This window comes from Eriocheir sinensis, chromosome 15 (assembly GCF_024679095.1).
Source record: "Eriocheir sinensis breed Jianghai 21 chromosome 15, ASM2467909v1, whole genome shotgun sequence".
Taxonomy (NCBI): domain Eukaryota; kingdom Metazoa; phylum Arthropoda; class Malacostraca; order Decapoda; family Varunidae; genus Eriocheir; species Eriocheir sinensis.
Genome location: NC_066523.1, coordinates 22,008,169 through 22,025,461, shown reverse-complemented (window position 1 = coordinate 22,025,461; position 17,293 = coordinate 22,008,169). Strand labels below are relative to the sequence as shown.

The 17,293-nt window shown below is 36.3% G+C and overlaps 1 protein-coding gene across 1 annotated transcript; it reads right to left on the bottom strand.

Annotated features, from left to right (window-relative positions):
- Positions 1-304: 304 nt before the first annotated feature.
- LOC126999046 (biotinidase-like) lies at positions 305-16,793 on the bottom strand. The gene is made up of 9 exons (XM_050861424.1): positions 16,771-16,793; positions 15,911-15,974; positions 7,805-7,913; positions 7,198-7,385; positions 2,962-3,108; positions 2,593-2,762; positions 2,020-2,125; positions 1,784-1,892; positions 305-639 (listed from the first exon to the last, which is right to left on the bottom strand). The coding sequence occupies exons 2-9, from the start codon at positions 15,965-15,967 to the stop codon at positions 545-547; spliced, it is 981 nt and encodes a 326-aa protein (XP_050717381.1). The 5' UTR covers positions 15,968-15,974; positions 16,771-16,793; the 3' UTR covers positions 305-544.
- Between the last annotated feature and the right edge of the window lie 500 nt (positions 16,794-17,293).

Here is a 17,293-nt window from a genome sequence, read left to right as displayed (position 1 = left end):
CAGCCCTGCGCTCCATCCTCGAAATATCTGAGGAGCTACACATACATGCAAATTAACTTCTACACTGTCTTATTTCCAATATATATTTACAGTGGGGCCCCGTATCTAGCAATTAAGAGAGACTGAAAAAATGTTACTAGTTCTGAAACTGTCAGTTTGAGGGCAAACTTTAAATAGTAAAAATAAAAACAGACAAACTTCTCATAAGTTGACATTTTTTCTCCATTTCACCTGTTCTTAACAACTAGATTTAATTTATATATAAAAATAATTACTAATAGGCAAAGGCAACAAAAACTGGCCATTAAATGCTTTGAGTGTGCTCTTTATTGAATGAAGAAGTTAGGAGTTGGGAGACTGGGGTGCCCTTAAACGTTCACCATAAAGTTCAACACAAACATGGTCAGTTTGGGTGGGGCACAAACCTCTTCACAGCATTGCTGCATCACCCCCAATGCATCACTCTCTCCCTCATATGTCATCTAAGTACTAATTGAAATTGTAAATCAAATATTCTACATACATTAAATTAGATTTGGCAGAGCTATGGCCAGGGAACTCCCTGAACTAGCCCTGCCCAAATTGACTTAATAACTGAGTTGGACAGTAGAGTCTTGCAATTCCTCTTGGGAGGGTCTTCTGTTAACAGATATTAAGTAATGCAGAGAGGAGTTTTGGGAACATCATTAATGAACAACAGAAAGAGTGGGGGACAGAACAGACCCTGTGGGACACCGCTGTTGATACGTTTAGGGGAAGGACAGTGAACATCAATCACAGCAGAGAGATCAGCCAGAGGAAACTTGAGATAATAATGTGGAGAGAGGGACAGAATCTGTAGGAGGGTAGATTAGAAAGCAAAGATTTCTGCCACTCTTGTCAAAAGCTTGTGAGATGTCTAAGGTATCAGCAAAAGTTTCATCGAAACAGCTAAGACGGGATGACCAGGAGTCAGAAGGCAAGATCACCAGTATGTATGTATGTATGTGTATATATATATATATATATATATATATATATATATATATATATATATATATATATATATATATATATATATATATATATATATATATATATATATATATATATATATATATATATATATATATATATATATATATATATATATATATATATATATATATATATATATATATATGTGTGTGTGTGTGTGTGTGTGGCCAGTGTCACCTTTGCTGCACCATTCTTAACTTCTGTGAATGTTTTATTCAACTGTGATTGCTGTTTCTGGTAAATGATCACCTAGGGCCATAAGAGCTGCCGAGGGGATATTGTGAAAGTGTTGTTGTTGGTAACCATTTTTGTTGCTCTCAGCTGATCAACTGTCTGGTCTGGATCACCCACCCACCAACAGGGAGTAGTGTACCTAACAAGTAAACTGAACTTGCTCGTTTTTAAGTTTGATAACAATGGCGGAGCAACATCTAAAGAGTCCCCCAACCAATGCAAAGCACAATAAGGTGATACTGTGAGTGTTATAGTAAGCATAATATGTTGGTACAGTGTTTTGGGGGAAAATATGTGCAAAGAGTTATAACAGGCACAAAATGTAGGTAGATTGGCTATCCATTAACTAATTAGAATTATCCCTATTGATTTTGATTCCTCAATTCAGGTATCACACATTTATGCTATCACACTCAGTTTCAAAGCCAATTAGGTACAATAGCAAGGGGAAGGGTATATATTATTTCATCTATTTAAATATTTATTCATCATTCTATTATTTATCTATCATTTTTAGAGCAAATCCACGCACCTGTAAGAAAGGGCAGTTCGTCCACCCATGCAGTACTCATTGCTACATTACGCACTCCAGCCTCCACGTTAGCAACACCTGGAGACTCGTACATGATATCGAAGCAAACCTGCAGAAAAATATCCACTCAGCTTTCCCAAACACTGCCTCACATCACACAATGGAATAAGTAGAATACATATACAAATGACACTACATAATATTCCCAACAAGATCCTCATCAAAACTAAGCATACCTGAAGTGAAAATGTGACACCAAAATCAGTAGTGAAGATAGCAGTAGAGTCATCCTCTGTCCCTGCAGTGAACTCAGGCTCTAGAAACAGGTGCTTCTTGCGGTACCTGCATTAATCAGTTACGTTAGGCCAATGCTGCCGTTCCTGTTGTGAGCATAGTATCCACCATTCCTGTTTTCTTCTTTGAAGCACCATCCCTTTTAACCATCTTTCTGGGAGACATTGTTAAAACACAAAGAACTCACACTGTAGTGCTGAAAACATGACATGAGTGCACGGATGCTATTTCTACAAGTTTACAACGTGGACCGAGACGAGAGCCATCATCTGGCGGTCAAGAATTACCCTAGACGCAGGGGTATGAATGTGATGGTCAAACAAGAGTGAACTTATAAGTGAAGATAAAAGGATGTCATCTTGGAAGATGTGATACTTAGTTTTAGACTATATACACAGCATTCAGTCAAGTACCTCAAGAAATGATATTTTAAGAGAAATTTAAGTAGACAGCTACTGAAAGGATTGAGCAAGCATGAATCATAGTACCCATCAAGTGGTTCTTAGGTTTCTAACCTGGCCACTACGGCTCCACAGCGGTCCAGAACCACTTGGGTGTTGTACAGGCGGTATCCAGTGTTAGAACAGTCCAGGAGGCATTGAGTGTCACAGTGGTCCACTTCTATGAGGTCCACTACCAAGTAGAGCTGCAACTGGGCAGCACCACAGCTGAGTTCACCCAGTACCTGCATCAGTGTAGCTCATTGACATAATGTCACTTCTGACCTGGTAGACTGATCAACTCCCACAGGGGGCAACATCAAATATCACAGCTATGCAAAAAAATAAAACCTCTTCATGCACCAAGTACACTCTTTGCATTGCACCACCACCACCACTATTACCATTGTAGACTCCTATAGTTCCACCAAAACTCACTGTTACCTTGCTATGATCGTCAGTGTAGCTGAGTTGACAAGGTACCACATAGTCTTCGGGGCAAGGCACCACCTGGGAGAGCGAAAGCACGTCCCCACCCTGTAGGTTGGTGCTGGTCAGGCCATATTCCGGGAACACCAATATGTCGGCACCCTTCATGAAGCAGAAAAAGAACTGCTTACCACCACACAGTTGCTGTATTATATATATATATATATATATATATATATATATATATATATATATATATATATATATATATATATATATATATATATATATATAGATATATATTTTTTTGTGTATTTATTTATTTATTTATTTATTTATTTTTTTTTATGCTTTTCATCATGAGGGGCTTGGATGGTAGTCAGCCCCAGCCCGTCGTGGTGCAGGCAAGTGTTTATAGTGGCACCAAAAATAAATAAATATATATATATATATATATATATATATATATATATATATATATATATATATATATATATATATATATATATATATATATATATATATATATATATATCTATATATATCACATCTCCTCTCTCACAAAATCAGCTTCCTCAAGGTTGGGTGTTCTGTATCGTCTCCATCAGTTCTTCTCCCCCGCACAGATGCTTTCCATTTATAGGGGTCTTGTCCGCCCCCATATGGAGTTACACAGCTCTCTTGGACAGAGTGGAGTCTAAGGCTCTTCGTCTTATCAGCTTTCCTCCTCTTACTGACAACCTTCTACCTCTTAAATTCCGCCGCCATGTTGCATCTCTTTCTTCTATCGATATTTTAATGCTGACTGCTCTTCTGAACTTGCTAACTGCATGCTTCCCCCCCCGTCCTGCGGCCCCGCTGCACACGACTTTCTACTCATCCTCATCCCTATACTGTCCAAACCCCTTATGCAAGAGTTAACCAGCATCTCCATTCTTTCATCCCCTTCACTGGTAAACTCTGGAACAGTCTTCCTTCATCTGTATTTCCTTCTGCCTATGACTTGACCTCTTTCAAGACACCTCTCCACCTGAAATTGTCCTCTCTCTTGGCTGCTTTTTACTTTTATCTTTAATGGGAGCGGTGAGTAGCTACAGCTATAGCTACAGCTTTTGTACTCTTTTTGTTGCCCTTGAGCCGTGTCCTTTGATGTAAAAAATATATGTGTATATATATATATATATATATATATATATATATATATATATATATATATATATATATATATATATATATATATATATATATATATATATATATATATATATATATATATATATATATATATATATATATATATATATATATATATATATATATATATATATATATATATATATATATATATATATATATATATATATATATATATATATATATATATATATATATATATATATATATATATATATATATATATATATATATATATATATATATATATATATATATATATATATATATATATATATATATATATATATATATACACAGAAGCCCCCCACCGTTCACGGCCTCACTGTTCACGGATTCGCTTATACACAGTTAGGGTATTTGCAACATCCCCCGCCAAACGCGGATGAAAACTCTTGTGTACGTGGTCTGTAGCGCCCAGCTTGAACGATCCACATATTATTGGGGTAGAGTGGAAAAGTTATTCAAAGTAGAGATGTATTGGACATCCGCATCCAGGAACATGACAGGCAACATTTACCACCTCCACCAGCTGCTGTTACACCTTCTGTGGCTCTACAGGGGCAACAAACGTGCTGGTACGGAGACGAGGCAAGATGAGGCGCCATGCGTGCGGGGGCAGGGGGATTAACTAGATGTGTACTCGTCAGCGGGACTGGGAACCCACCACGCCGCTGCCACATTCCGCCCCTAAAATGCCCAATCCCGTCCAAAAATTTACTTTCCCCACCACCCCGAAGTCGACAAAAATATTATTAGGCAAGCATATTAATGCAATAATCAGCGGTGACCAACCACTTTCAAAGATCTCTCTCTCTCTCTCAATAGTTTCTTTATACACCAAATATATATCCTGAATGATTATAGCTATTATTGGTGAGGAAGAATGCGTCTCACTGGCAGCAAAATGGCGTCTGCTGATCTTCCTGACAATGTTTACTAGCTGTTCTGGTAGCAAAATGGCATTCGCTGATCTTCCTGACAACGTTTAAACATGCATCACTAGCTGTTCTGGCCGACGAACTCCTTGCAACAGAGGATGAAAAGGAAGCTGCTAGTGGTTATGGTGGTACAGAGAGGTGAAATGCAATGGAAGCACTAATATGTGTTTGTTTGGGCCACCATATTTGCTGATGATGTCATCACATCACAGAGGCGTTCCACCTCTCCAAACTGAGCTGCAGCGGGCTGTCCGAGTTGGCAACTCATGCTGCGGTGTCACGCATTAGAGAGGAACCGGGGCAGTCCGGGCGGCCCAAGTTGCTCTCTCAAATGCATCCCAGTGGAGTTTATACAGCCTTTTTTCAGTTTATCATGGCCTCAAAGCATTTCTCCACATCACGTGAGTGTTAAATTATTACAGTCCATATTTAATTTGTGATTTGTGTGTATGTAAAATTATATAACAATGTTTAGAAATCCATATTTTTTTATTCAGTCGAGATGGTAGAATGAAACCCTATTTTCCCTATTTGATTATAGTCCCATCAATCACGGATTCACGGATCACAGGAAACTCGCGGAACCAAATACCCGTGAACGGCGGGGGGGCTTCTGTATGTATGTATGTGTGAGTGTGTATATGTATATATATATAGATATATATATATATATATATATATATATATATATATATATATATATATATATATATATATATATATATATATATATATATATATATATATATATATATATATATATATATATATATGTAAGTATATATATATATATATATATATATATATATATATATATATATATATATATATATATATATATATATATATTTGGGAGGGAAGGAGGTGAAAACCAAACTTCAATTACTTTTTCTAATTTCACCTTAGATTGTTAATAAATAGGGGTTAGGGACCAGCGCCAGCAAAAAAAAAAAAAAAAAAGTTAAATATAACTATGCTTAAAAGCAATTTACTACTCACAATACAATGAAACGCAAGGCTCATAAATAATTAAAAACAATTACCATTTCCTGTTCCTTTACTGTTATAGAAATGCATTACATATGTTAGGACAATCCTCTAACTCGTCACTACAACTCATCACTTAACATTGCCAATGTTTACTTCCCAAGCTGTGAAAGGCCAGTTTCGACTCGTGCGAAACACGTGCCAAACAGTACACCACCGCACCACTCAAGCCCCCCAACCCTCCATCACCCTCACGTTTCCTCACGCTGGCTGGGATGTGTTTCGATTCGAGTCAAGCAAGGGGTTCACAAACTGGCAGCTAAGTGATGAGCGTTGAAGTGGAGGGACTGGACATGGACACTTGCTGCCTAATCACTGCGAGTGTGCGTGAGGCTGTTGGCGACCGATATAGACATCGGGAAACAGTGGTATGAAACTGTCGTACTTTTCGTATATCTGAAGCATGTCTTCGTGAACCGAAAATTGTCCTATATTTTTCACTTTCGTATATCCGAATTTTGTACATCGAGCTTTGTATATCGGGATTTCCTGTATATATATATATATATATATATATATATATATATATATATATATATATATATATATATATATATATATATATATATATATATATATATATATATATATATATATATATATATATATATATATATATATATGCTCTTTCTCTCTCTTAATCAGTACTTTTAGACAATCAGCTTACGAAAAGTTTTCATAACACAAACCTTAAATATATGATTATTTAATTTTTTTGGGAGGGAAGGGAGGTCAAAACCAAACTTCAATTACTTTTTTTCTAATTTCACCTAGCCAACTACATTTCAATTAATAATCATCGGCCTGGATCATTCCACTGCATGACATAGGCCTCCCCCAAGGATTTTCAATAATTTCTATCTTTTGCCTCATTTGCAGTTTTTATGTAAATGTTTTCTAAACTCATTTTCATCATACCTCCTGAATAGTTTCTCCTTGAGTCTTTTTATGTCATATCCCAGTCTGTCACTTTTTATTCATCTGTTGTCCTCTTCCTTACACAGACATTAATGAAAGCCAAATTCAAAACCCATGCATAGTGGTCAGCAACAGCCTCTTAATAACTCACCTGCTGTTTGGCAAAGTTTGCATGCTCTAGAAAGAGTTGGGCATTCTCTTGTAGGATAGCCAAACCACCAGCCTCCCAGCTACTGTAGGGCTCCAGTTCCAGCACAGCGCCTGTGTACTGCACCTCACATGCTTCCACAGCCACCATCAGGATCAAGTACAGCAGCCACACACACATTCTGAAATGGACTCATGAACAGAGAGCACAGATGTGATTTTTCTCATTGGCTCACATAACATATCGTTATCTTTCCTTTAATCAGTGAAGTGTACCACTGTCTAAACACACAGTTAGACACAATATAAGACAGCATCTATTGATGCAGTAGGAGTAAGATTTCTTACCTGATACAAGTTATCAGTTTTAGGAGTAGGTAGGTAGGACACCTAGTGAAATGGCATAAGCTACTCCTTACTCCTACTTACTTCCTCTGATCCATCTTGAAAAAACACAAGCTCCTCTCATGGTTTATTTCCACCATCTTTATTCATGATCGCTGTACTACATTCCACCCCCATATTGGATAGGATGTTAGGAGTATAAAAGTCCTGCCAATGTACTTCTTTACTACTATTGTTAATGAATTAGCACAAAACAAGTAACTTACCACAAAGACAAGGAAGTAATGCCTGTTCTGGGAAGTGTGAGACCACTGCACAACTGTCCACAAATAATGCAGATATTTTTTTCAGTCCAGGATTTTCATAAGACCTCTCCTGTTGAATAAATGACAGGAAGTAAAAAATCTTGAACTTAAAACAGAATAACCATATAACAGAAATTTGAAAATCAGATTTTAGAAATGGATGCATCATTTCTTTCAGCTGACACGCTAATATCATCACCAAAGTAGATGTACTATGACTTCAAAGTTATGTTGTGCAAATCTACACGTTTCATTATAACATATCTTGTTTTTATGCCCCTATATTCCCAGGAATTGTGCATTATCATCTCAATGAAAAAGAGTGTAAATGATAGGAGTTACATATTCAACTGTTGTAAAGAGACAAGATGGGATGTAGTTCTTAAGAAAGTTATGATGATAGCTGGCATCTTCCCTTAACAATTTTTTCTTACTTCCTGCCTTGCCAGATAATGGAAATGATGAAAAAGAATAACAGAGATGATGATACTGATGACCTAATTCTAATGTATGGTTAAAAGTTGATCAAGTATCCAATAATAATCAGGCAATGTATGTGCCTCATGTAGTGGCAGAGGGGCCAGACATCCAAAACAATCAATATACAGTATTATTTAGCATTTTCTGTATGATGCCAACTATCTCTAAAGAAATTACCCTCATGGTAACCATGAACACTGGCAGTTCCTGCAACTTCATGTTATTAATTATAGGACACAAATGATATTGTATAGTATGTGGGCAAATAATACCAAGTTGAACATGAATAGCATTATTTTACTGCATATTTTTTCTGTATCACTTACCATATTTTCTTGCATCAGCTAAGGGTACCAACATGTAGGTGGCTCCATCTTCTGGCATACCATACATATTCTGAAAAAAGTAAAAAATAAAGTGCCATTCATGTTTGTCAACAGTTTACAAGGACCTATAATAACCTTATCAATGTTCTTTATGGGTGTTAAATAAATAATCCTGGACCAACATTACAAAATTCTAGAGCATAGAGTATCAGAAGTTTGGAGAGAATAAAGAACTATTATGACCCCAAAGGTAAAAACCTTGAGGCCATAAATTTACAATCAATTTCATTACAGGTAGTCCTCAAGTCACAACAGGATTTGGTACTGACAAGGTAGTCATGTCAAAGTGTAAAATATTACATTAAAAATAAAACATTATTCAAATGTCCCGCCTGAGATACAGCAGCATTCCTGTGCCTCCTCCTCTCCCCTCATAAACCTGGCTCTGGTCTTTGTGTACTAGTTAGAATCAGGAAGGGGAAAATAATTGATGGAGACAATACAATACTCTCAAAATACTCTCAATATATCATCATTCATGGGAGAAATGAAAGCCATCATATATATTTGATATTTCACCAGCATATGTATTGTAATTGCTTGGTGATTATCAATATTTTTTTGAAGCAGCTGGCCACTTCATGTTGTCAAAATAAGCAGGTAAAAGAACAAAGCAGTTATCATAAAGTAAACATTGCTTTTGACAGATGCTTAACAAAGGGACAATTTTACTCTAACTAAAATTAGGGCTCTATTGAATGGATTGTGAAAGAGGATGTGTCATAAAGATACTGGAGGTCTGTCTATGGTATCACTTCTATTCATCCTGCTCTCATACATTTTCTTCACAAAGTAATCCTCATTCATTCTTATCAAATACTGAAACCATCTTAGTGTACCACACTTCACCAATTCAGCCACTCTGTGATGAAGTGGTTAGCATGCCTAACTAAGAATCTGTGGACTTGGTTTGAATCCTATCCTGGACAGTTGGTGCATAGCCTACTTAGCTGTTCCACTTTCTTTTCAGGATGGTCAATAAATGGGTATCTGGGGAAACTTGCAGAAGTTTGCACTGGCCCTGTTTCCTAGGTAAATGGGTTCTCACCCACCACAAGCTATAGGCCCAATGGTACAAAAATGAGCACTGTAACCACACACATCTAATAGCATATGCTTCCAACTTGATCTTTACCTTACTATAAAAACAGTATCAAAAATCTCATACACATTCTCATTACTTTCTCTGATTCATCTTGAAAAAACACAAGCTCCTCTCATGGTTTATTTCCACCATCTTTATTCATGATCGCTGTACGTACTACATTCCACCCCCATATTGGATAGGATGTTAGGAGTATATAAGTCCTGCCAATGTACTTCTTTACTACTATTGTTAATGAATTAGCACAAAACAAGTAACTTACCACAAAGACAAGGAAGTAATGCCTGTTCTGGAAAGTGTGAGACCACAGCACAACTGTCCACAAATAATGCAGATATTTTTTTCAGTCAAGGATTTTCATAAGACCTCTCCTGTTAAATAAATGACAAGAAGTAAAAAAATCTTGAACTTAATAGAGAATAACCATATAACAGAAATATGAACATCAGATTTTAGAAATGGATGCATCATTTCTTTCAGCTGACACGCTAATATCATCATCAAAGTAGATGTACTATGACTTCAAAGTTATGTTGTGCAAATCTACACGTTTCATTATAACATATCTTGTTTTTATGCCCCTATATTCCAAGGAATTGTGCATTATCATCTCAATGAAAAAGAGTGTAAATGATAGGAGTTCCATATTCAATTGTTGTAAAGAGACAAGATGGGATGTAGTTCCTAAGAAAGTTATGATGATAGCTGGCATCTTCCCTTAACAATTTTTTCTTACTTCCTGCCTTGCCAGATAATGGAAATGATGAAAAAGAATAACAGAGATGATGATACTGATGACCTAATTCTAATGTATGGTTAAAAGTTGATCAAGTATTCAATAATAATAAGGCAATGTATGTGCCTCATGGAGTGGCAGAGGGGCCAGACATCCAAAACAATCAATATACAGTATTATTTAGCATTTTCTGTATGATGCCAACTATCTCTAAAGAAATTACCCTCATGGTAACCATGAACACTGGCAGTTCCTGCAACTTCATGCTATTAATTATAGGACACAAATGATATTGTATAGTATGTGGGCAAATAATACCAAGTTGAACATGAATAGCATTATTTTACTGCATATTTTTTCTGTATCACTTACCATATTTTCTTGCATCAGCTAAGGGTACCAACATGTAGGTGGCTCCATCTTCTGGCATACCATACATATTCTGAAAAAAGTAAAAAATAAAGTGCCATTCATGTTTGTCAACAGTTTACAAGGACCTATAATAACCTTATCAATGTTCTTTATGGGTGTTAAATAAATAATCCTGGACCAACATTACAAAATTCTAGAGCATAGAGTATCAGAAGTTTGGAGAGAATAAAGAACTATTATGACCCCAAAGGTAAAAACCTTGAGGCCATAAATTTACAATCAATTTCATTACAGGTAGTCCTCAAGTCACAACAGGATTTGGTACTGACAAGGTAGTCATGTCAAATTGTAAAATATTACATTAAAAAATAAAACATTATTCAAATGTCCCGCCAGAGATACAGCAGCATTCCTGTGCCTCCTCCTCTCCCCTCATAAACCTGGCTCTGGTCTTTGTGTACTAGTTAGAATCAGGAAGGGGAAAATAATTGATGGAGACAATACAATACTCTCAAAATACTCTCAATATATCATCATTCATGGGAGAAATGAAAGCCATCATATATATTTGATATTTCACCAGCATATGTATTGTAATTGCTTGGTGATTATCAATATTTTTTTGAAGCAGCTGGCCACTTCATGTTGTCAAAATAAGCAGGTAAAAGAACAAAGCAGTTATCATAAAGTAAACATTGCTTTTGACAGATGCTTAACAAAGGGACAATTTTACTCTAACTAAAATTAGGGCTCTATTGAATGGATTGTGAAAGAGGATGTGTCATAAAGATACTGGAGGTCTGTCTATGGTATCACTTCTATTCATCCTGCTCTCATACATTTTCTTCACAAAGTAATCCTCATTCATTCTTATCAAATACTGAAACCATCTTAGTGTACCACACTTCACCAATTCAGCCACTCTGTGATGAAGTGGTTAGCATGCCTAACTAAGAATCTGTGGACTTGGTTTGAATCCTGTCCTGGACAGTTGGTGCATAGCCTACTTAGCTGTTCCACTTTCTTTTCAGGATGGTCAATAAATGGGTATCTGGGGAAACTTGCAGAAGTTTGCACTGGCCCTGTTTCCTAGGTAAATGGGTTCTCACCCACCACAAGCTATAGGCCCAATAGTACAAAAATGAGCACTGCAACCACACACATCTAATAGCATATGCTTCCAACTTGATCTTTACCTTACTATAAAAACAGTATCAAAAATCTCATACACATTCTCATTACTTTCTCTGATTCATCTTGAAAAAACACAAGCTCCTCTCATGGTTTATTTCCACCATCTTTATTCATGATCGCTGTACGTACTACATTCCACCCCCATATTGGATAGGATGTTAGGAGTATATAAGTCCTGCCAATGTACTTCTTTACTACTATTGTTAATGAATTAGCACAAAACAAGTAACTTACCACAAAGACAAGGAAGTAATGCCTGTTCTGGAAAGTGTGAGACCACAGCACAACTGTCCACAAATAATGCAGATATTTTTTTCAGTCAAAGATTTTCATAAGACCTCTCCTGTTAAATAAATGACAAGAAGTAAAAAAATCTTGAACTTAATAGAGAATAACCATATAACAGAAATATGAACATCAGATTTTAGAAATGGATGCATCATTTCTTTCAGCTGACACGCTAATATCATCATCAAAGTAGATGTACTATGACTTCAAAGTTATGTTGTGCAAATCTACACGTTTCATTATAACATATCTTGTTTTTATGCCCCTATATTCCAAGGAATTGTGCATTATCATCTCAATGAAAAAGAGTGTAAATGATAGGAGTTCCATATTCAATTGTTGTAAAGAGACAAGATGGGATGTAGTTCCTAAGAAAGTTATGATGATAGCTGGCATCTTCCCTTAACAATTTTTTCTTACTTCCTGCCTTGCCAGATAATGGAAATGATGAAAAAGAATAACAGAGATGATGATACTGATGACCTAATTCTAATGTATGGTTAAAAGTTGATCAAGTATTCAATAATAATAAGGCAATGTATGTGCCTCATGGAGTGGCAGAGGGGCCAGACATCCAAAACAATCAATATACAGTATTATTTAGCATTTTCTGTATGATGCCAACTATCTCTAAAGAAATTACCCTCATGGTAACCATGAACACTGGCAGTTCCTGCAACTTCATGTTATTAATTATAGGACACAAATGATATTGTATAGTATGTGGGCAAATAATACCAAGTTGAACATGAATAGCATTATTTTACTGCATATTTTTTCTGTATCACTTACCATATTTTCTTGCATCAGCTAAGGGTACCAACATGTAGGTGGCTCCATCTTCTGGCATACCATACATATTCTGAAAAAAGTAAAAAATAAAGTGCCATTCATGTTTGTCAACAGTTTACAAGGACCTATAATAACCTTATCAATGTTCTTTATGGGTGTTAAATAAATAATCCTGGACCAACATTACAAAATTCTAGAGCATAGAGTATCAGAAGTTTGGAGAGAATAAAAAACTATTATGACCCCAAAGGTAAAAACCTTGAGGCCATAAATTTACAATCAATTTCATTACAGGTAGTCCTCAAGTCACAACAGGATTTGGTACTGACAAGGTAGTCATGTCAAATTGTAAAATATTACATTAAAAATAAAACATTATTCAAATGTCCCACAGAGATACAGCAGCATTCCTGTGCCTCCTCCTCTCCCCTCATAAACCTGGCTCTGGTCTTTGTGTACTAGTTAGAATCAGGAAGGGGAAAATAATTGATGGAGACAATACAATACTCTCAAAATACTCTCAATATATCATCATTCATGGGAGAAATGAAAGCCATCATATATACTTGATATTTCACCAGCATATGTATTGTAATTGCTTGGTGATTATCAATATTTTTTTGAAGCAGCTGGCCACTTCATGTTGTCAAAATAAGCAGGTAAAAGAACAAAGCAGTTATCATAAAGTAAACATTGCTTTTGACAGATGCTTAACAAAGGGACAATTTTACTCTAACTAAAATTAGGGCTCTATTGAATGGATTGTGAAAGAGGATGTGTCATAAAGATACTGGAGGTCTGTCTATGGTATCACTTCTATTCATCCTGCTCTCATACATTTTCTTCACAAAGTAATCCTCATTCATTCTTATCAAATACTGAAACCATCTTAGTGTACCACACTTCACCAATTCAGCCACTCTGTGATGAAGTGGTTAGCATGCCTAACTAAGAATCTGTGGACTTGGTTTGAATCCTGTCCTGGACAGTTGGTGCATAGCCTACTTAGCTGTTCCACTTTCTTTTCAGGATGGTCAATAAATGGGTATCTGGGGAAACTTGCAGAAGTTTGCACTAGCCCTGTTTCCTAGGTAAATGGGTTCTCACCCACCACAAGTAATAGGCCCAATGGTACAAAAATGAGCACTGCAACCACACACATCTAATAGCATATGCTTCCAACTTGATCTTTACCTTACTATAAAAACAGTATCAAAAATCTCATACACATTCTCATTACTTTCTCTGATTCATCTTGAAAAAACACAAGCTCCTCTCATGGTTTATTTCCACCATTTTTATTCATGATCGCTGTACGTACTACATTCCACCCCCATATTGGATAGGATGTTAGGAGTATATAAGTCCTGCCAATGTACTTCTTTACTACTATTGTTAATGAATTAGCACAAAACAAGTAACTTACCACAAAGACAAGGAAGTAATGCCTGTTCTGGAAAGTGTGAGACCACAGCACAACTGTCCACAAATAATGCAGATATTTTTTTCAGTCAAGGATTTTCATAAGACCTCTCCTGTTAAATAAATGACAAGAAGTAAAAAAATCTTGAACTTAATAGAGAATAACCATATAACAGAAATATGAACATCAGATTTTAGAAATGGATGCATCATTTCTTTCAGCTGACACGCTAATATCATCATCAAAGTAGATGTACTATGACTTCAAAGTTATGTTGTGCAAATCTACAAGTTTCATTATAACATATCTTGTTTTTATGCCCCTATATTCCAAGGAATTGTGCATTATCATCTCAATGAAAAAGAGTGTAAATGATAGGAGTTCCATATTCAATTGTTGTAAAGAGACAAGATGGGATGTAGTTCCTAAGAAAGTTATGATGATAGCTGGCATCTTCCCTTAACAATTTTTTCTTACTCCCTGCCTTGCCAGATAATGGAAATGGTGAAAAAGAATAACAGAGATGATGATACTGATGACCTAATTCTAATGTATGGTTAAAAGTTGATCAAGTATCCAATAATAATCAGGCAATGTATGTGCCTCATGTAGTGGCAGAGGGGCCAGACATTCAAAACAATCAATATACAGTATTATTTAGCATTTTCTGTATGATGCCAACTATCTCTAAAGAAATCACCCTCATGGTAACCACGAACACTGACAGTTCCTACAACTTCATGTTATTAATTATAGGACACAAATGATACTGTATAGTACGTGGGCAAATAATACAAGTTGAACCAGACATGGGGCGATTACTCATGTTATGTAATCGATTATGATTACTTCATATTTTCACGATTACAATAAAATTAGGTGTAATCGGTTATGATTACGATTACATGGTGTATTAATCGTTATTACAATCGTGATTACAGGAAGGACTGAAAGGTGAACATGCAAATTTCATACACATGTACCATACTAAATATTTAATTGGTTGAATTACTACAGATATTTAGAGTACATACTTGCTGTACGAGAAACTATTAACTAAAACTTTGCTAATGAAATCGCAAAAGTAATCATGATTACGATTACATTTTTAATGTATTCGATTGTGATTACGATTACTTAAAAAAAATAAGAGGGCAATCAATTACTATTATGATTACTTGAAAAACTGTGCTCGATTGTAATCGATTAAGATTACGAATTACAATTACCCCACGTCTGAGTTAAACATGAATGGTATTACTTTACTGCATATTTTTTCTGTATCACTTACCATATTTCTTGCATCAGCTAAGGGTATGAACATGTAGGTGGCTCCATCTTCTGGCATACATATTCTGAAAAGTGTTTGTCAACAGTTTACAAGGGCATATCATAATCTTATCAACGTTCTTGTTGGGTGTTATATACATGGTAATACTTTATAAGAAGTCTGCCTCCCCCTTCACCACTCTAGCCCCCCCCTACCCCCCAAGACAAGCCTGGGGAACTGTGGGGAACCGGGGTTTGGGGGGGAAGCCAAAATCACTGAAAAATGGGCTTCCAAAATTTCCCTAGAAAAATCCCTAAATGAAGGAAAATTCCCTAGTCTCGAAAGTAAGGAAAGTCCCAACTTTATAACCTAACAGCCCCCCTCGCCCCCTTGCTAATCAAGGGGGGACCTTGGACGAGGGGGGCTGTTAGGTTATAAAGTTAGCATTTTCCTTACTTTCAAGACTAGGGAGTTTTCCTTCATTTAGGGATTTTTCTAGGGAAATTTTGGCTTCTCCCCCAAACCCCGGTTCTCCAGGCTTGTCTTGGGGGGTAGGGGGGGCTGGAGTGGCGAAGGGGGAGGCGGACTTCTTATAAAGTATTACCAAATATATAATCCTGGACCAACACCACAAAATTGACCAAAATATTATCTCCATAACAAAAAAGCATTATATTTTGTCCAGAAATAAGCAGCCAGTGTCTCAAAATGAGTACTACCTAGACTACCCCCTAGTCAATAATCCCAAAAATGTCTCATATTTTCCATAAGTCATTTGTCACTGCACTGCATTCAGGAACAAAAAAAAAGAATCCATGATTTAAGTATTAACTTCGCAAGAGGTGGCTACCCCTTCTTCAACATAAGCCACAAAAAATTACCTCAAAATTTTCAACAACTGTCTTAGGTAATTCCTGAAGTCTTTAATCACATGCGTGGGTTGCATGCACACATTTACTCACTAATAACCACTTCACGATTTGGATTATTTACAGAGTTCCTAGGTGAATCCCGTCCACTTCAAACCTTCAGTCACTCGCCAGTCTGTAAATATAATTCCTCTCTCATCCTTCTTACCTGGCACTCTTGACTTAACTACACCGTCCTTCTGCATCCTTAATTTGATCTTTTTCCTTCTAAATCACTCTTGCTTCTGCTGATAACCGTCTCACAACCTTCACTTCTCTTCTTCTTCTTTTGACCTGTTTCGCTTTGTATCGCTTCTTACGTCCTCCTCAACACTTCTATATACCTCACACCATGCACTTATATGTTACTTCACAGTGCACACTTACCCGAACTGATGTGTTTTTCTGTTCTTTTCTTCACCTGACTTTGCTTTTCTATGTCCTTTTGTTAATTTCCACTATTCTTCTTCTATGGGGCTAGTTAGGCTATGGGACC

What these genes read in the sequence shown, in the direction of transcription:
- LOC126999046 (XM_050861424.1), bottom strand. Translation starts at nt 15,967, where the DNA reads ATGCCAGAAGATGGAGCCACCTACATGTTCATACCCTTAGCTGATGCA. An exon ending in ATTACTTCCTTGTCTTTGTG is followed by an intron (nt 7,386 to 7,804) that starts GTAAGTTACTTG and finishes TCTGTTCATGAG; the next exon opens with TCCATTTCAGAATGTGTGTG. An exon ending in CGAACTGCCCTTTCTTACAG is followed by an intron (nt 640 to 1,783) that starts GTGCGTGGATTT and finishes ATCTGTTAACAG; the next exon opens with AAGACCCTCCCAAGAGGAAT.